The sequence below is a fragment of the Bufo gargarizans genome, chromosome 6 (genome assembly GCF_014858855.1).
Source record: "Bufo gargarizans isolate SCDJY-AF-19 chromosome 6, ASM1485885v1, whole genome shotgun sequence".
NCBI lineage: Eukaryota > Metazoa > Chordata > Amphibia > Anura > Bufonidae > Bufo > Bufo gargarizans.
This window is the reverse complement of record NC_058085.1, coordinates 27,581,294-27,602,553: the sequence shown is the minus strand read 5'-3', so window position 1 is coordinate 27,602,553 and position 21,260 is coordinate 27,581,294. Positions and strand designations below refer to the sequence as shown.

Below are 21,260 nucleotides of genomic sequence, written 5' to 3'. Positions count from 1 at the left end.
TGTGTTGTCAGCGGTATACATTCCAGGAGTAGACAACTGGACAGCGGACTTTCTAAGCCGCAACAAGGTGGATCCAGGCGAGTGGTCTCTGCATCAGGATGTATTCGAAGACGTCTGCCGCCGGTGGGGCCGTCCGGATGTGGACTTGATGGCGTCCAGGCTCAACAACAAGCTCCCGGTGTTCCTGGCTCGTGCCCGGGATCCGAAAGCGTATGGGGTGGACGCGCTGGTGTCTCCGTGGCAGGACTTCAGCCTCCTCTATGTCTTCCCTCCACTTCCTCTGCTGCCGAAGGTTCTACGCAAGATCGAGGCGGAAGGGATTCCGACCGTTCTCATCGCCCCGGATTGGCCTTGCTGCACATTGTTCTCGGACGTGGCTCGGATGCTGGCAGACGCCCCATGGCCTCTTCCCAACAGAGAAGATCTACTGTCTCAGGGCCCGCTCTTCCACCGGAATTTACAGTCACTTTGTTTAACGGCATGGCTGTTGAAACCGCCATCCTGAAAAAGAGGGGGTTCTCGGATTCGGTGGTTAGAACCATGATCAGAGCGAGGAAGCCGGCTTCCTCCCGGATTTACTATCGTACCTGGAAGGCCTTCCTTGCCTTTTGTGAGAACTCAGGTTTCCCTCCCCTTCGTTTTTCCATCTCGATGGTGCTCTCGTTTCTTCAGTCCGGACTCGAGATGGGACTGAAGGGTCCCTGAAGAGTCAAGTTTCGGCTCTGGCTGTCTTTTTTCAGAAGTCCCTTGCTCTCCTGGGTCCTGTGAGGACCTTTCTTCAGGGGGTTGCGCATTCGGTCCCTCCGTACGTCCCCCCTTTACCTCCTTGGGATCTCAACTTGGTCCTGCGTGCCCTCCTGACGGCCCCCTTCGAGCCTCTGAGGGAGGTCTCCCTGACCTTTCTCACCTGAAAAGTGGTCTTCCTTGTGGCCATAACTTCCATCAGGTGGGTATCGAAGCTGGGCGCACTTTCCTGCCAGGAGCCTTTTCTGTTTTTTCACCAGGATAAGGTGGTGCTCCGTCCGGTGCCCTCCTTTTTGCCCAAGGTGGTCTCTCCCTTCCACCTTAACAAGGATCTTGTACTGCCCTCTTTTTGTCCATTCTCCGGCAAACCCCAAGGAACGCGCTCTCCATTTCCTGGATGTCGTCCGTGCCCTGAAGGTGTATCTGACGGCTACCGTCCGCCGTTCAGACTCCCTCTTTGTGATTCCCGAGGGACCTTGTAAGGGTCTGGCGGCCTCCAAGGTCACTGTGGCGCGATGGATCCGCTCGACTATCTCCGCGGCTTATCGTGCTCGTGGTAGGGTTCTCCCGGCTCGGATTACCGCTCACTCCACTAGGGCGGTGGGAGCTTCCTGGGCAAGGCGCAATAGTGCCTCTGCGTCTCAGCTGTGTAAGGCGGCCACCTGGTCGTCCTTACATACTTTTACGAAGTTTTATAAGTTGCATTCGCTGGCTTCGACTGATGCTGTCTTTGGCTGCAGGGTTTTGCAGGCTGTGGTTCCTGTTTGACCGTTGGACGTTCCTCCTGGTGGTGCTGATGTTTTTTCCCACCCCATGGACTGCTTTGGGACGTCCCATGGTCTGTGTCCCCCAATGGAATATACGAGAAAAGGAGATTTTTTGTGAAACTCGCCTGTAAAATCTTTTCCTCGTCTTTTCCATTGGGGGACACAGCTCCCACCCATTCTGCCTGTTGCAGGAGGGGTTCAGTTCTGTTTGTGGTTGGACCTCATGGGCTTTGGTCCGATGGCTTCCATTATTTTTTCTTTTCTCCTTCTCCTACTGCTTTTGCAACGCCTGAGTTCCTCCTGGTGGACCCTGGGGGTATATATAGCCTGAGGAGGAGGAGCTATACCCATGGTATGTGTCCCCCAATGGAAAAGACGAGAAAAAGATTTTACAGGTGAGTTTCACAAATAATCTCCTTTTTAGGGTACTTTCACACTAGCGTTTTTCTTTTCCGGCATAGAGTTCCGTCACGGGGGCTCTATACCAGAAAAGAACTGATCAGGCATATCCCCATGCATTCTGAATGGAGAGTAATCCGTTCAGGATGCATCAGGACGTCTTCAGTTCAGTCATTTTGACTGATCAGGCTAAAGATAAAACTGCAGCATGTTACGGTTTTATCTCCGGCGAAAAAAAACTGAAGACTTGCCCCATAGGAATGTATTAGTGCCGGATCCGGCATTCAAAATGCCGGAATGCTGGATCCGTCCTTCCAGTTTGCGCATGCGCAGACCGGTAAAAATGTGTAAAAAGATACAAGACGGATCTTTCTGTCCGCATGATAAGCGGAGAGACGGATCCATTCTTGCAATGCATTTGTAAGATGGATCCACATCCAGATGCGTCTCACAAATGCTTTCAGTCACATCCAGATCGGCAGAACTGCTTGCCGGATCATACTGCCGCAAGTGTGAAAGTAGCTTTAGGCCTCTTTCAGACGGCGTCACGTTTTGGCTCCAGATGCGTTGCGGCAAACCCGCGCGGGTAGGTATGCAATTGCAGTCAGTTTTTACTGAGATTGCGTTCTATTCATTTTTAATCGCGCGGGTGCAATGTGTTTTGCACGCGCGTGATAAAAAACTGACTGTGGTACCCAGACCCGAACTTCTTCACTGAAGTTCAGGTTTGGGTTCATGGTTGTGTAGATGTAATTATTTTCCCTTATAACATGGTTATAAGGGAAAATAATAGCATTCTTAAAACAGAATGCTAAGTAAAATAGGGCTGGAGGGGTTAAAAAAAACAACAAAGAACTTAACTCACCTTAATCTACTTGTTCGCGCAGCCCAGCTTCTCTTCTGTCTTCATCTGTGAGGAAAAGGACCTGTCGTGACGTCACTGTGTGCATCACATGGTCCATCACATGCTCCATCACCATGGTAATGGACCATGTGATGAGCTCAGTGACATCACCACAGGTCCTTTGACAGGTCCTGAAGAAAAAACAGGAGACCGGCAGCTACGCAATCAATTGGAGGAGGTGAGTTAATTATTATTTTTTTAACCCTCATTGGTACTGCACCACTAATATTTATTATACTGGGGTGTTGGGGGAGGGGGGGTGCACTACGCCACCCTTGAAGATAACTGACATGTTAATACAAAAAACAAGATCGCTGCACACTATTATATATACAAACAATAGAGCTAAGAAATGGGGGTCATTCTAGATAAAAGTGGTACAATACCGACTATAAATGAATAATGGAAGCTCTTAGCGCACATACGTGTCGGGCCCATCTACCAGGCGTCAAGGTGGCTTCCGCAGATGGGTCCCTAACACTAAATATACTGCCTCACTTTGGACTTACTTATTCAGGGCAGTGTAGGAGCCAGCTACAAACATATTCTGCTCAGAAGTCCCAGGTAGATGGGCGTGTTCAGTCTAAAAGAGGAGCTACCCTCAATATATTGCAAGAAAATTTAGACTAGAACCTTCAGAATCACAGGTGCATATCCATGAAGCAAACATAATTACAAAAAACAAGATGGCTGCCTCACTTTGGACTTACTTAAGCCTACATATTCAGGGCAATGTAGGAACCAGCTACAAACATATTCTGCTGTTAATACAAATACAGGAGGCGGGTGCCGGAATCAAATAGCCAGCACCCAACCTCTATGACAGGGAGCTGCTATCCGCTGCAGTTAACATCTCAGTTGCGGCACCTGAGGGGTTAACTGCCGCTGATCACAGCTCCCTGTCAGAGGCAGGATGTCGGCTATGCAATTCTGCTGCCGACACCTGCCTCCTGTATTGAAAGTTAAAGACGACCTTATATGGGTTCGGGCTTTGTTAAGCAGCAGGCTACATAGAGCGGCGCCCAGGGATGTGCCAGCACTTACTATTATTCCTGGGCGCCGCTCCGTTCGCCCCCACTGTGCCCCATTACTGTCTCCTCTCCTGCTCCATATGTTAATTTCTATCGGAGCAATGGGGAGGAGACATCAGCTTCTCTAGTGGGCGTTCCTTCTCCCTGCGCTGCGATGGGACAGCGCTACAGCCAGGTAGAAGGAACACCCACTAGAGAAGCTGATGTCTCCTCCACATTGCTCCGATAGTAATTAGCATATGGGGCACAGGCACTCAGCGGGCGAACGGAGCGGCGCCCAGGAATAATAATAAGTGCAGGGACATCTCTGGGCGCCGCTCTGTGTAGCCTGCTGCTTAAAGTCCGGACCCATGAAAAGTACTATCATTGGTGGCGTAGCGCGCCCGCCCCTCCTCTGCCCCTCTCTCCCCATTGGTGGCAGCGACAGCAGCAGCACAGGGGGGAGGGAGAGACTGCTTCCTTCTCCCCTGTGCTGCTGAGGGAACATGAGGGAAATCCTGGTATTGTATTGATACCGGGACAAAAGTATCGATTGGGTATCGAAATTTCGATACCCGCAACAACCCTATTTGTAACCTCAGACCACTGTATAATATTTTGTGTATATTGTGTTATCTAGTGAGCCCTTAAGGCGATTAAATATATGATTTAATCTTGTGCTGTCTTGTATTTCTCCATGTCCGTGTTTCGGCCTAGTTATAAGCTACCGCAGGTTGGTTTCTCACCCTATATAATCCCATTAGCGGACCGAGCTTATATCAAACGAGAAGCTGGTGGCAGATTACCCGGGCTGAGAAAGCGCTGTTTCACTGCGGCAGTGAAAAGGCTCTTTCTGCTTGTTGCCTCTCTGTGCCCGCGTGGGCAGGAGGTGTCTGTTTAAACTGTACCAGGCTGACCTTACCTGCTCCTCTGGGAGAGCGTAACATCACGCCTTGGTAACCAGGGACCATACCGCGTCTCGTGAGCTCAACGTAGTTGATGTCAAGAGGGTACGAGGGGTGGTATCCCTCACATATAATGCATTTGGGAAAGCAAGCCATCAAGGTCTGCTGTTTATATCTAAAGGTGCATTTACACCAACAGATTATCTGACAGATTTTATGACCAATCATTGGTCAGATGGCCGTTGGTATCTGGTGGGACCTTCCATCGCCCTTTTGTATCAGTATAAATGGTGTCCGTGTGCAGCATAATAAATCTTGTACATTAAACACCAAGTAATACTGGATCACATATTATTTAACATTCCCTAATTGACTCTTCTGATTGAGTCATCAGAATTACACCTGAAATAAATTTCAAGAAATAGTTTATCTGTAGTGATAGAATTTTCATTATCATTGGATGGTGTTTATATATGAATCGCAGGCCCTTAATATTAATCCATGAAAAAAAGGCAGATTTTATGGAGCGTGCCATCCAGTTTGTTTACTTGAGAGTGACAGGACTGTGCTTCCTACTGTCCATTCTACTCTCCTCCCTCCGAGTCCAGCTTCTGTATCTGTCATCCATTATAGCCCAGGTCTCATTCCCCGGCCTGCACTCTCCCCAGCAGCAGGTGTGATACAGTGATGTCATTGTACCTGCTGGGCTGAGAGGGAGAGCGCACAGACCTGAGATAATCCCCCGGCCTGTGCGCTCTCCTCAGCTCAGCAGGAGAGATGACGTCATCACATCACTTCTGCTGCTGGGAAGAGCATGATGTGCTCGGTATTACTTTATTAATTTTATTCATAGTATAGGAGCTTCACTGATATAAAGGGGGGCACTAAGGGACAGTACTACTGCAGGAGGTGCCCAAAGGGGGCATAGTTGTTGGGCCACTAAGGAGAAGCATTATTGTAAGGGGCATAACTATTGTAAGGGGGCATAAGTAGTGATGGACAAACATTGGCCGGGACGGTTCGCGAACGCAATCGCACAAACACAATCAAATGTTCGCGAACCGCAAGTTCGCGGCGGGCCCTATTCACTTTAATGGCAGGCGAACCTGTGAAAAACCAAATACTTAGTAGAAGTGCACAAATAGTCCCACAACATGGACAGTGACATACTAGAGGGGGATCAATGACAAAAATTCCCACAAAATATGTAAAAAATAAATTTTAATCAGGGACCATTTTTATGCATCTTAAAGGGAAATTTTCTGAAAAGTGCCCTGTTGGAGCCTAGAATTTTTTTTATTTTAGGCCACAGGAGTGCGGGCCTTAAAAATTAGGCATATTCACCTGACATAAAAGAAATTGTGATTATGTGGCTCGAGGTACATTACGCGGTCACTGAATAACAATTTTACTGTAGCCCACTTCTTTTTTCACTTTTTTGGGGGGCAACTGGTATATCACACCAGTAATAATTATTTGTTCCGATTTTGTTTGTCACTATCTGTAGCTGAGGTAACACAGCTAAACAGCAAACAAATGCTGCACTGCCCAACTGCACTATATAGAAAGTATATAATTGGTATATAACACCACTGCTTCAATCCATTTTTTTGGGGGGGCAACTGGTAAATCACACCAGTATAAATTATTTGTTCCAATAGCGTTTGTCACTCTGTGTAGATGCGGTAACTCAGCAAACCTGCAAACAAATGCTGCACTACCTAAATGCACTATATAGAAAGTATATTATTGGTATATAACACCCCTGCTTCAATCAGTTTTTTTGGGGAGCAACTGGTAAATCACACCAGTGGAAATTATTTGATCCAATAGCGTTTGGCACTCTGTGTAGCTGCGGTATCTCGGCAGAACCGCACACAACTGCTGCACAATACAATTGCACTATAATATACTTTTCCATACGCCTCCCGAACGGCACTAAGCAGGAGGGTTTACCTCGCCTCCCAGGGACAGGAAACAACATGGAGAACCAACCTTTAAAAGCCTCCTCCCATGTTCTTTCTCCAGTTGTTTCCTGTCCCTCTGGGATGAAGTGGAGAACGGAGGGGGGTTCTCTCCTGCTCATTACCATTATTGCGCAGCCTAATGCCTCTTTTCTCCCAGATACTTAATGGAGAAAGAACATGGGAGGAGGCTTTTAAAGGTTGGTTCTCCACGTTGTTTCCTGTCCCTGGGCGGCGGGGTACCCCTCCTGCTTAGTGCCGTTGTGGAGGCAAAATGGAAAATCTAATTACCGGTAGGTAATTATCATCTTTCTATGTTAGAAAGTATATTTTAAGTATATTACACCCCTCAGTATGTCACATCTATCGATAGCACACCTATACCAGTCTTTAAAGGGATTCTGTCACCAGGTTTGGGGCTATAGATATACGGACATGCACGGCTAGATCGCCGCTAGCATGTCCGCAATATATGTGTCCTATAGGGCTGTGTGGTTTTAATTTCTTTAAAAAAGGATTTTATAGATATGTAAATGAGTGTTAAATGTGTCCAAGGGGCTGTACGAACTTACTTGTGCCCAGCCACGCCCTCCTGTGAAGGAGCCCAGCACCGCCTATGTCTCCTCCTTTCATCAACGATAGATGGCCGTAATCTCGCAATGCGCAGTGCCGGTATAGTGTTCCTTCCCTGTTCTGGCATCAGCCTCAGGGAAAGAACTGCGCATGTTCATGAAAGGAGACATAGGCGGTTCTGGGCTCCTTAACAGGTGGGCGTGGCTTGGCACGACTGGGCAAAAGTAAGGTTCGTACAGCCCCTTGGACACATTTAACACTCATTTACATATCAATAAAATCCTTTTTTAAAGAAATTAAAACTAGAGTTGAGCAAACACCTGGATGTTCGAGAAGTTCGGCCGAAGTCAATGAGGACCCGAACTTTTCGGCACTAAAAAGGCTGTAAAACAGCCCAGGAAAGGGCTAGAGGGCTGCAAAAGGCAGCAAAATGTAGGTAAATCCTCAGCAAACAAATGTGGATAGGGAAATGAATACAAATAAAAATGAATTAAATAAAAATTAACCAATATCAATTGGAGAGAGGTCCCATAGCAGAGAATCAGGCTTCGCGTCACCCACCACTGGAACAGGCCATTGTCAGATATTTAGGCCCCGGGACCTAGACAGAGGAGAGAGGTCCCATAGCAGAGAATCAGGCTTGGGCGTGTCTGGTACCTGCAGCTGAGGTGGAAGGGTGTGTGTGCAGCAGCTCCTGACAACTTCCACCTCGTTAAGGCCCCAGGGAGATTTTCAACACCTTAATCCCCTGGGAGGAACCAGGCTTGTGGGGAGGTTTTTCCACCTTTCTCCCCAGCCCAGGCCCTGCCGCTCCCTAGGGAGTTGGTAGGGACCTGGGCTATCTCATCCAAGGCAGGACCCTCTGCCTCCCAACTCAGGCTGACGGAGGAAAGGAGGCTTCATGAAACGACCCGGAGTGACAAAGGCGAGTTTCTTTTTTCATCAGGACAAAGCAGTGGCCGAGTCCCCCCCAGGAAAGCACAAGGACCGGGAGGCTATGGAGGTGTCGTCTCAGGTAGGATGGGGGTCCCGGCGGGCGGGAGATTCTACCTCCACCTACAGCTCCCGGGTGGCTCATTACCTGCAAGAGCTGGGGGAGTTGGGACGGCACCTCAAATGCCTGACTAAGGAGCTGAAGCAGCAGCGGATTAAGGCAACTATGATGTCTAGCAAGAAAAGGGCGCCGGTCGCAGAGCGAATCAGGCAGCTAAAGGAGGAACTGGCCCTGGCACAGGCAAAGAGGGAAAGGCTGATACCGGAAAGCGGTCAGTTTCTGGAAAAGTAAAAAAATGAGGAGCGGTTTAATGCAATGAAAGAGGGAAAGGGATCAGGTCTGGAGGAGAGTGTGGAAGCATTCATACCTGAACCTGCGCCTCTGCCGCCCCTGGAGTCCCAGGTCTCCGTGGCTGGGGAATCTAGCGGCTTCCCTGCTGAACATGTGGGGCTGCCATTAGCTGATGGCGGGTCCCCAGCCACGGAGGAATTTGGTGTGGACAACAGCAGTGGCGGTGGTCTCCTGCAGGAAATCCGGATACTGGAATCCCCAGCACGGTTCCAGGACTTGATGTTCAGTGATGAACTGCCAGAACACAGAGCTAAGGTGAAAAAAAATAATAACAAGGAAAAGGAACATGTACAGATCAAATATGTGTATGTCCCTGTAGCACACATGGTGCGGCCAAATTCCGTGCCGTGTGTGCTGTCAGGGGATGTGAATACCCAGGCGCCGGTTTCAGCCGTTGCTGAAGAAGCAGAATATGTGAAAATGGCGCCTGACGCTAAGTCATGCTTAGAATTGGCGCGATCGGGGGCCTCGGGTACTATAGTCCGCTCCCCTGTGGGAGGGGGGAGTGGTCTGGTGGCGGGGTCTGCTCCTGTGAAAGAGGTGGTCCCGTCTGCCACCCTTGAGTGCAGCGTGGGGTTAAGGCGGTGTGACGGGGCCGCCGGTCCTCCCACCCAGGCTAGTAATAGTAAGGAGGTTAATAAAACTAATAAAACTCCCGGTACCTTGTGTTGCCCCCTTGGCGGGGTCTGGTGCGGTGCCCAGGGTAGTAGGAGAGGGGGGGCCGGTCTGGCTGCCCCACCTGTGGGGGCGGCGCCTGGCAGAAGTTATGCCGAGGTGGCTGCTGCCACGGGGGGGTTGTCTTCATTGGCTTCCTCATTTCCCGAATCTAGTTCTGGTGACTTGCAGCGGCGACACCTGGAGGCCCTCAAAAAGGGGGAAAGCTCCATCTTAGTAGAGGGTGAGAAGGTTGATCTATGCTTCTGGATAGATAGGTTCGGACTGAGGGCCTTCCGAAAGCAGAGAGGGGGTGAGGCCAACTGGTCTTCGCCCACAACCGGCCCTGGGACCAGACGGAATGTAGTCTGTCTCAAATGGAGAAGTGATGATGCGTGCCCTACTAGAAAGAGGGTCGCAGAGCTCCTGTTTGGGATGGGTTTCAGGGCGACTGACATCTTCGCCCTGATACATCCGTTTGGTTCCAAGGAGTTTGACATCAGCTTCGTCCGGCCAGAGGGCCTTGAGCTGTTCTGGTCCGGATATCAGCTGGTGAAGAACATGCCGGACTGACCTTTAACATCAAATTAAAGAATCTAGGAGGTACGGTTTCCCACATTCCGTCATCTGCCTTCATCGGCCGTGACGGGATCCTGTTTTTTTACAGGGGGCAGCCTAAGCTCTGCCATAAGTGCGGCAGCCCCTCTCACTTCAGCGCCAGCTGCCCAGAGCAGAAGTGCGCTTTGTGTGGGGGGTTAGGACATCTGGCCGCATCTTGTGAGCAGCAGATTAGGTGCAACCTGTGTGGTGTCTTAGGACCGTTAGTCGTTGTCCCCTCTCTCAGGCCAATGCGGCCCGAGCTCACGCAGGGGCAGGCCGGGAGGCAACCACTACTGAGGCGGGTGCTGGTGGAGGTCAGGGGTCTGGGAAGAACAGAAACGGTCCGTCTAGGCAGAGGCGGAGGGAGAAGCGCCAGGCGGAAAGGGAGCGGGTGGATCCCCGTTCTGGGGTGATGCCTGGCCCTACCCAAGCGGTGGCCTCCCGTAGAGGATCGGAGACCCTAGGGGACAGCGAGCTAAGGGTGGAAATCAGGAGACTGGAACAGGACGAGGAGGCTCAGTCCTCGTACTACGAAAGCGCAGCAGAGGGTAGTGGGACTGAGCCCAAAAACATCAAAGGGAAATGACGGACCAAAACAAGAAGCTCGACCAGTCACCCACCACTGGAAGAGGCCATTGTCCAATATTTAGGCTCCGGCACCCAGACAGAGGAGAGAGGTCCCATAGCAGAGATTAAGGCTTCATGTCATAGCAGAGAATTAGGCTTCATGTCATAGCAGAGAATCAGGCTTCATGTCACCCACCACTGGAACAGGCCACTGTCAGGTATTTTGGCCCCGGCACCCAGACAGAGGAGAGAGGTCCCATAGCAGAGATTAAGGCTTCATGTCATAGCAGAGAATCAGGCTTCATGTCACCCACCACTGGAACAGGCCATTGTCAGAAATTTAGGCCCTGGCACCCAGACAGAGGAGAGGTTCATTCCACTTTGGGTTGCCCTGCAATATAATGGTAAAATAAAAAAAAGAGGATTGAATGAAGTGCCCCGGAGTACAAGAATATATTGTTAAGGGGAGGTAGTTAATGTCTAATCTGCACAAGGGATGGACAGGGCCTGTGGGATCCATGCCTGGTTCATTTTTATGAACGTCAGCTTGTCCACATTGTCTGTGGATAGGCGGCTGCGTTTGTCTGTAATGACGCCCCCTGCCGTGCTGAATACACGTTCAGACAAAACGCTGGCCGCCGCGCAGGCCAGCACCTCCAAGGCATAAAATGCTAGCTCTGGCCACGTGGACAATTTGGACCCAGAATTTGAATGGGGCCAAACCATCAGTCAGTACGTGGAGGGGTGTGCACACGTACTGTTCCACCATGTTAGTGAAATGCTGCCTCCCGCTAACACGTTCCATATCAGGTGGTGGTTCAGTTAGCTGTGGCGTGGTGACAAAACTTTTCCACATCTCTGCCATGCTAACCCTGCCCTCAGAGGAGCTGGCCGTGACACAGCTGCGTTGGCGACCTCTTGCTCCTCCTCTGCCTTCGCCTTGGGCTTCCACTTGTTCCCCTGTGACATTTGGGAATGCTCTCAGTAGCGCGTCTACCAACGTGCGCTTGTACTCGTGCATCTTCCTATCACGCTCCAGTGCAGGAAGTAAGGTGTGCACAATGTCTTTGTACCGGGGATCCAGCAGGGTGGCAACCCAGTAGTCCGCACACGTTAAAATGTGGGCAACTCTGCTGTCGTTGCGCAGGCACTGCAGCATGTAGTCGCTCATGTGTGCCAGGCTGCCCAGAGGCAAGGACAAGCTGTCCTCTGTGGGAGGCGTATCGTCATCGTCCTCCGTTTCCCCCAGCCACCCACCAGTGATGGGCCCGAGCTGCGTTGGGTGCCACTCTGCTGTGAACATGCTTCATCCTCGTCCTCCAGTAGTGGGCCCTGTCTGGCCACATTTGTACCTGGCCTCTGCTGTTGCAAAAAACCTCCCTCTGAGTAACTTCTAAGAGACTGGTATGAAAGTGCTAAAAATGACCCCTCTTCCTCCTCCTGGGCCACCTCCTCTTCCATCATCAAGGAGACATAGAAGTGGTATTGTAACGCTGATAACGGCGTCATCGCCACTGGCCATGTTGGTGGAGTACTCGAAACAGCGCAACAGGGCACACAGGTCTCGCATGGAGGCCCAGTCATTGGTGGTGAAGTGGTGCTGTTCCGCAGTGTGACTGACCCTTGCGTGCTGCAGCTGAAACTCCACTATGGCCTGCTGCTGCTCGCACAGTCTGTTCAGCATGTGCAAAGTGGAGTTCCACCTGGTGGGCACGTCGCATATGAGGCGGTGATCGGGAATGCCGAAGTTACGCTGTAGCGCAGACAGGCGAGCAGCGGCAGGATGTGAACGCCAGAAGCGCGCACAGACGGCCTGCACTTTATGCAGCAGCTCTGACATGTCGGGGTAGTTGTGAATGAACTTCTGCACCACCAAATTCAGCACATGCGCCAGGCAAGGGTTGTGCGTCAAACCGGCTAGTCCCAGAGCTGCAACGAGATTTCGCCCATTATCGCACACCACCAGGCCGGGCTTGAGGCTCACCGGCAGTAATCGTCGGTCTGTTGTTCAATACCCTGCCACAACTCCTGCGCGGTGTGGGGCCTGTCCCCCAAACATATGAGTTTCAGAATGGCCTGCTGACGTTTACCCCGGGCTGTGCTGAAGTTGGTAGTGAAGGTGTGTGGCTGACTGGATGAGCAAGTGGAAGAAGAGGAGGAGGAAGCCGAGTAGGAGGAGGAGGCTACAGGAGGCAAAGAATGTTGCCCTGCGATCCTTGGCGGCGGAAGGACATGCGCCAAACAGCTCTCCGCCTGGGGCCCAGCCGCCACTATATTTACCCAGTGTGCAGTTAGGGAGATATAGCGTCCCTGGCCGTGCTTACTGGTCCACGTATCTGTGGTTAGGTGGACCTTGCCACAGATGGCGTTGCGCAGTGCACACTTGATTTTATCGAATACTTGGTTGTGCAGGGAAGGCACGTCTCTCTTGGAGAAGTAGTGGCGGCTGGGAACAACATACTGTGGGACAGCAAGCGACATGAGCTGTTTGAAGCTGTCTGTGTCCACCAGCCTGAATGACAGCATTTCATAGGCCAGTAGTTTAGAAATGCTGGCATTCAGGGCCAGGGATCGAGGGTGGCTAGGTGGGAATTTACGCTTTCTCTCAAATGTTTGTGAGATGGAGAGCTGAACGCTGCCGTGTGACATGGTGGAGATGCTTGGTGACGGAGGTGGTGGTGTTGGTGGTACATCCTCTGTTTGCTGGGTCGCAGGTGCCAACGTTCCTCCAGAGGCGGAGGAAGAGGCCGAGGCAGCAGCAGAAGACGTAGCAGGGGGAGCCTGAGTGAGTTCCTTGTTTTTAAGGTGTTTACTCCACTACAGTTCATGCTTTGCATGCAGGTGCCTGGTCATTCAGGTTGTGCTAAGGTTCAGAACGTTAATGCCTCACTTCAGGCTCTGATGGCTCAGCGTGCAAACTCGGGTCTTGTCGTCAGCACATTGTTTGAAGAACTGCCACGCCAGGGAACTCCTTGAAGCTGCCTTTGGGGTGCTCGGTCCCAGATGGCGGTGGCCAGTAGCAGGCGGACTCTCTTGGCGGCGGGTGTTCTGCTTTTGCCCTCTGCTCCCTCTTTTGCTACACTGTTGGCTCGGTCTCACCTCTGCCTCTTCCTCCAAACTCTGAAATTCAGTGGCACGACCTTCATTCCATGTGGGGTCTAGGACCTCATCGTCCCCTGCATCGTCTTCCACCCAGTCTTCCTCCCTGACCTCCTGTTCAGTCTGCACACTGCAGAAAGACGCAGCAGTTGGCACCTGTGTTTCATCATCAGAGACGTGCTGAGGTGGTATTCCCATGTCCTCATCATCAGGAAACATAAGTGGTTGTGCGTCAGTGCATTCTATGACTTCCACTGCTGGGGAAGTTCTAGGTGGATGCCCTTGGGAAACCCTGCCAGCAGAGTCTTCAAACAGCATAAGAGCCTGCTGCATAAGTTGAGGCTCAGACAGTTTCCCTGATATGCATGGGGGTGATGTGACAGACTGATGGGCTTAGTTTTCAGGCGCCATCTGTGCGTTTTCTGCAGAAGGCTGGGTGGGAGATAATATGAACGTGCTGGATCCACTGTCGGCCACCCAATTGACTAATGCCTGTACCTGCTCAGGCCTTACCATCCTTAGAACGGCATTGGGCCCCACCAAATATCGCTGTAAATTCTGGCATCTACTGGGAAATGAGGTAGTTGGTACACTAGGACGTGTGGCTGTGGCAGAACGGCCACGTCCTCTCCCAGCACCAGAGGGTCCACTAACACCACCACGACCATGTCCGCGTCCATTACTAGATGTTTTCCTCATTGTTACCGTTTACCACAATAAGAAAAAAATTATTTGGCCCAATGTATCGAATTCAAATTCAGGCCTTTTTTTACAGGCACCTAACACTATCTGGCTATCTATTTAAATACCGTATTACACTAATACAGGCACAGCAGTAACCACAGATTCAGCTGAATATAAATTGTAGGCCTAGTATTTAGGCGCTGGGTGACAGGTATCCCTTTTACGGACAGAATTAGACTTGGAAATGCACGGTAGCGTGTGAAGTTATTGAGGATGACCCTATCAGCACCTTCAATGTAATATACCCTTTTATGGATAGATTTAAACTTGGCCTGATACAGCAGAAACCACTGATTTAGGGAATTGCTAAGTTGGGAATTGTATTTTAACCCAGAAAAAAAAATATCCTTTGCCAGACAGCAGACAGTATTACAATTGGCTAGCCACAGCTGAAACACCAGATTTAGGATACTGCTATTTTGGCAATTGTATTTCACCCCTCAATAAAGCCAAGCCCCTGATGTAGGATATAGCAAAAAAAAAAAAAAAAAACACTATTGATGGTTAAATGTACTTGGTGGCAGCTTGTGCTGGCTCACACCACAGGACACAAAATGGCCGCCGATCACCCCAGAAAAAAGTGACAGAAAAACGCTCTGGGCAGCCTAAAAACAGTGAGCAATTAAATAATTAAATAGCAGAGGTTGAATGATACACAGCTGTAGATCGATCACTTCATTAAGTGTTTTTGAAGAGTAAATCACTGCCTAATCTGGCCCTAACAGCAGCAGCTGCATCCTCTCCCTACACTGATCAGAGCAGAGTGACGGGCGGCGCTATGTGACTCCAGCTTAAATAGAGGCTGGGTCACATGCTGCACTGGCCAATCACAGCCATGCCAATAGTAGGCATGGCTGTGATGGCCTCTTGGGGCAAGTAGTATGACGCTTGTTGATTAGCTGCTTTGCACCCTTTCAAAAAGCGCCAAGAAAGCGACGAACACCAAACCCGGACTTTTACGAAAATGTTCGTGTATAGTTCGGGTTTGCTCATCCCTAATTAAAACCACACAGCCCTATAGGACACATATATTGCGGACATGCTAGCGGCGATCTAGCATGTGTCCCTAACAGTCTGTCCCTGCTCCACACAGCAACCTCTCCCTACACTGGCAAAAGACTGAATGTAAAATGGCAGCCAGATCTGGTTTATTTATAAGGTAGGGGGTATGTCCATGTGCTGCGACGTCTCAATTGGCTGTCCTGTACCACCTAATGCAGTGGTCGGCAAACCGCCACAAGCGGCTCTTTAGCCCCTTGAATGCAGCTCTTACAGGGGCACCCCAGCGCCGGACCGCAATACTAGCATTGCTATGTTTTACAACTCCGCTACGCTAAGCGCAGCTGCGCATGGACTTTTTGGGTGGCGCGCGGTCGAGACTAATATGAAAAGGAGGGGGAGCCCCGCCGGCGGCTGCTCTGAGCCCCTCTCTGCCTGTCTCTTTAAGAGAATCGAGTGGTGGCTGCGAATGAGCGTGCCGCCGCTGCCGCACATGCAGGCACGTCTTCTGACGTTGCCACAGCTCCGCCCCCACAGCAGAGAAGAAGAAGGAGCGAGCCGCGCCAGCGGCAGCCAGCCACAGCCCAGACTCTGCCAGGGAAGGCCCGCGGCCCGCCGCCCACACAATGAAGAATCTTCTGAGACTGTGACAGGAGGCAGCCAGGTAGGTAGGTTCATTAATTATAACAACTTAGTTACTTAATCCCATTCCCATTATCTCACCCGTCTCAGTAGTGCCAGCCAGTGTACTAGCCCGCCCTGGTTCTGTTTTTTGGACTGGAGAAATGTGCATTGGATTGGGAGGGAGTCATGAGAGAGATGTGACAGAACCACGGCGGCCCCATGGCACATTTCTCCAGCAGCGCCAGCACATGCACAGACATCTCTTTCCCCCCCTTCCTAATGCACATTTCTCCAGTCTACACAGAACCAGGGCGGCCGCGGCCCTATGGCACATTTCTCCAGCAGTGCCAGTGCCAGAACATGCACAGACATCTCTCTCATGACTCTGAGTCATTCGCCCCCCCCCCCCCCATGCACATTTCTCCAGTCCAAACAGAACCAGGGCGGCCCCATGGCACATTTCTCCAGCAGTGCCAGCACATGCACAGACATCTCAGATTCATGAGATAGATGTCTGTGCACTGCTGGAGAAATGTGCCATGGGGCCGCGGCCGCCCTGGTTCTGTTTGGACTGGAGAAATGTGCATTGGGGGGTCCTTATTGTTTTTCGCCCTAGGGCCCCATTTCACCTAGCAAAGCTGGAGAGGGCGTGTACATCTCATATCACCCACTATTATGAACCTCCTCCTTCCAAACGTCGGAACGTGCTGTGTCACAACAGGAAGTCACGAGGGTAGTGAAAGTTCCCTGTAGGGAAAAAATGTGGCTCTTAAAAAAAAATTACATCGCGGTTTTGTTAATATTTGGCTCAGTTGACTAAAAAGTTTGCCCACAACTGACCTAATGGATGTGTCATGGGTCGAAGTTCTTCACAATGTAAAAGAATATGGCGGGCGCAAATATCGCCATATGTTCTCTTGTTCGGCAAATCGCGAACGCACAAAGTTTGCCGCAAAACGACCACTGGGCAAACCGCAAGGCCATCTCTAGACATAAAAACTGTTTGAAGACAACAAGGGGGCATTCTCCTGAGGACACTAAACAGGAATTCTACTGTGAAAGGGACTCTTAAAGTAGATTACTATGGTCTGGGGAACTAAGGGGACATTCAGCGCCTCTTCTCCAGCGCTAGGAAATGTTTTATTTATATGTATTTAAAATGACTGGGTGAAGTTTGCAGGAAATTTGCTCAAGGTGGGGGCCAACCTGGCCTAGTTATCCCCCTCAGTCTTCTGTTAGATCGTGATCTTTTTGGCCACTGAAATGTAATTAAATTTCAATAGAATATTTTGGTATATTATTATTCAATAATAAAATGTATTTTGTTATTGGCAGATGACTGTACCAGGAACTTAGAGAAACATCTGGTATCTTTGGATTTTGAAGTAGATGACTGTGGTATCACACGAGATACATTTGAAGAGCATGCCAATATCCAAGAGATATCTTCATCCAATCACAGCAACAATGCATCATTTGATTATTTTAAACAGGTCCGATCTTCTGATTCATCACAGACTGTAACACAGAATAAAAGTCACAGAAGTGCTAAACATCCAACAGCACACGTAGAAGAAAAGCCATTTTCATGTTCAGAATGTGGTAAAAGTTTCAACCATAAATCACCTCTTGTTATACATGAGAGAACTCACACAGGGGAGAAGCCATTTTCATGTTCAGAATGTGGGAAATGTTTTACCAATAATTCAGCTCTTGTTACACATCAGAGAATTCACAGAGGAGAGAAGCCATTTTCATGCTCAGAATGTAGTAAGCGTTTTACTCAGAAATCAGATCTTGTTGTACATCAGAGAGTTCACACCGGGGAGAAGCCATTTTCATGTTCAGAATGTGGGAAATGTTTTAACCAGAAATCAGCTCTTGTTACACATAAAAAAACTCACAGAGAAGAGAGGCCATTTTCATGTTCAGAATGTGGAAAATGTTTTAAGCATAAATCAATTCTTGATAAACATCAAGAAACTCACAGAGAAGAGAGGCCATATTCATGTTCAGAATGTGAAAAATGTTTTAAGCAGAAATTGGCTCTTGTTGCACATCAGAGAAATCACACAGGGGAGAGGCCATTTTCATGTTCAGAATGTGGAAAATGTTTTAAGCAGAAATCAACTCTCTGTTCACATAAAAAAACTCACAGAGAAGAGAGGCAATTTTCATGTTCAGAATGTGGAAAATGTTTTAAGCTGAAATCGTCTCTTGTTGTACATCAGAGAAATCACACCGGGGAGAAGCCATTTTTATGTTCAGAATGTGGAAAATGTTTTAAGCAGAAATCGTCTCTTGTTGTACATCAGAGAAATCACACCGGGGAGAAGCCATTTTCATGTTCAGAATGTGGGAAATGTTTTAGCAATAATCAAGATCTTGTTGTACATCAGAGAACTCACACCAGGGAGAAGCCATTTTCATGTTCAGAATGTGGAAAATGTTTTAGGCAGAAATCATCTCTTGTTGTACATCATAGAACTCACACAGGAGAGAAGCCATTTTCATGCTCAGAATGTGGGAAATGTTTTAAGCATAAACAAGCTCTTGTTACGCATCAGAGAATTCACACAGGAGAGAAGCCATATCCATGTTCAGAATGCGGTGAAAGGTTTAAGCAGCTATCAGCTCTTGTTTTCCATCAGAGAGTTCACACAGGGGAGAAGCCATTTTCATGCTCAGAATGTGGAAAATGTTTTAAGCAGAAATCAGATCTTGTTAGACATCACAGAAATCACACCGAGGAGAAGCCATTTTCATGCTCAGAATGTGGAAAATGTTTTAAGCAGAAATCAGCTCTTGTTACACATAAAAAAACTCACAGAGAGAAGCAATCTCCGTGCTTAGCCCTTTAGTGACCTCCTTTGTGTTGTTTTGTTTTTATTATTTTTATTGAAACATTTTCAATTCTTAAAACAGCGACAGAAATGAAAAGGGGAGGGAAATACACCAAGTTTTCTGGAATTATACATCGTTTGAAATAGTCCATCTATATATAAAATAGGTTTCTAGCAATCATCATATTAGAAAATATAATAATAGTATGATAAAGAAAAGACATGGAAAGGGGAGGGAAAGGGAAGGTTAAGTTTGAAGAGCGCCCAAAGTACCTTTTAAAGAGGAGATTAGGTATGAGGAGGTATAGTGGAATGGTTTGACTATCTCTGAGATTTCAGAGGGGATGAAATGTGTGGTCAGAAAAGTCTTCCATTTTCGGAAGAATTTAGTAGCAGAGCTCTCTTTGTGCCTTTTTGCCTCGATCTGATCATACCTGAACAGTATATTCTGTTTTGAAATCACTGTTGATATGTTTGGCATTAAGCTGAGAGCCAGTGGTGTAATACTACTCTCTTGGCCACCAGCAATATCGAGTGGAGGAAGAGAGGAACATTTTGAGGGCGAGTAGCTTGGTGTGTTGGAAGGCGAATATAGTGAAACAACAATGTTTGAGGGGGAGGTTGATCGACCAGTATGTCCTGACATATACTATCATACTTTCCCGAAATGTTGAGACCTGAGGGCATGACCATATGCCATGCCAAAAATCTGAGGCCGGCTTTTTAAATTTGGAGAAAGAGTAAAGAGCGAGGGTTAATCGGATCTTAGGAAATGATTTATCCGAAAGAAAAGAAGAACTTGAGGTGCCAGTGGAGTAGAAGTGTTACTGGTGGGTATACCACTTGGTACATAGTTACATTGTATATAAGGCCAGAAAAAAACATTTGTCCAACCAGTTCGGCCTGTTATCCTGCAAGTTGATCCAGAGGAAGGCAAAAAAGAGGTAGAAGCCAATTTTCCCCACTTAAGAGGAAAAAAATATCTGAATAACTCCCGATCAACGACCAATCTCTAGTAGCTATATGTAATATTATTACACTCCAGAAATACATCCAGGCCCCTCTTGAACTCTTTTAGTGAACTCACCATCACCACCTCCTCAGGCAGAGAGTTCCATAGTCTCACTGCTCTTACCATAAAGAATCCTCATCTATGCTTGTGTACAAACCTTCTTTCCTCCAGACGCAGAGGATGTCCCCTTATCACAGTCACAGTCCTGGGGATAAATAGATGATAGGAGATATCTCTGTACTGACTCCTGATATATTTATACATACTTATTAGATCTCCCCTCCGTTGTCTTTTTTCAAATGTGAAGAACCCTAATTTTGATAATCTTTCAGGGTACTGTAGTTGCCCCATTCCATTTACTACTTTAGATGCCCTCCTCTGAACCCTCTCCAGCTCTGCTATGTCTGCCTTGTTCACAGTTGCCCAGAACTGTACACAGTACTCCATGTGTGGTCTGATTTGTATAGTGGTAGGACTATGCTATCATCACAGTCATCTATGCCCTTTTTTATGCAACTCATTATCCTATTGGCCATGGCAGCAGCTGCCTGACACTAGTATTTACAGCCTAGTTTGCTATTCACTAAAATTCCTAGGTCTATTTAGCCAAAATAATAGGTGAAATTTGGGACAATGAATGATGTGATCTGGGAACCTGGAAGAGGCTGGAAAGTTAAAGCCATATATGGCATTATGCATCATTTTGAAGTAAGATTCCCGCCATCTCTCATTTATGACACAGAAGCAAACTTTTGCGCACCCTTCCAGGATTTTGTCGCTGATCTTATTTGTTCCCATTTGTAGAAAATCTTGGATGGTAAAATGTTTGTGAAGTTGCCGGACATGGCTCTTTAAAGTTCCAAAAGGGATACTTTTCACGGGGATCTTCCCACAATATTATCAAAGATGTTTGTGGGTGCTTCTTTGGAGAAGTCACAAACTTTGTGCCTGCAAAATCCTAGCACTTGCATTATATGAAGAAAGTGAGAGTCTGGTAGTTGGTATTTTTCCTTCAGTTCCCGCGGAGACAACCATCGTTTCTCCTCCACGTGCATCAGATGTACCGCCCTAACTATCCCTCTGGATTTCCAGTCCCCAGATAATCTTACATGTTTCCCTTGAGGAAACTCTGGATGATTCCAAAGCGGCATTCTTTTTTTAGATTGAGTGGGGAAGTCTGAATGCTTTCCTGATGACTTTCCATAATACCACTGTATCTCTTATCAGTACCAAGTTCTTGACCTCTGGGGGGAGAGCAGCCAAGTTGGAATGTGGGCAAGACACCAGGCCCCAAGGAACCACTAGGTTTTGTTCCAGATCTTTGTTGGAGAAGTGATCTGTGTCATGAAGCCAGTCCATAAGGCTTCCATAGCATCAGTTTTTGTAGGGATATCCGTGGACGCTTCCCCGACCCATATGAATTTAGTGACGGCTTTATTGAGGATGTTTACATCTGTATGTTTTAACAGTATTGGGAGAGTTTGCAGAGGATATAGCAATTTGGAGA

General features: G+C 48.5%; 1 protein-coding gene across 1 annotated transcript in view; it reads left to right on the top strand.

Annotated features, from left to right (window-relative positions):
- LOC122942508 (zinc finger protein 585A-like) overlaps positions 1 to 19,712 on the top strand; it is a gene marked incomplete at its 5' end in the record, with an annotated part of 134,505 nt that extends 114,793 nt beyond the window's left edge. Inside the window, one exon of the mRNA XM_044300172.1 lies at positions 17,471 to 19,712. Coding sequence (XP_044156107.1) covers positions 17,471 to 18,759 — 1,289 coding nt within the window. The remainder of the gene's footprint in view (positions 1 to 17,470) is intronic.
- Positions 19,713 to 21,260: the final 1,548 nt, after the last annotated feature.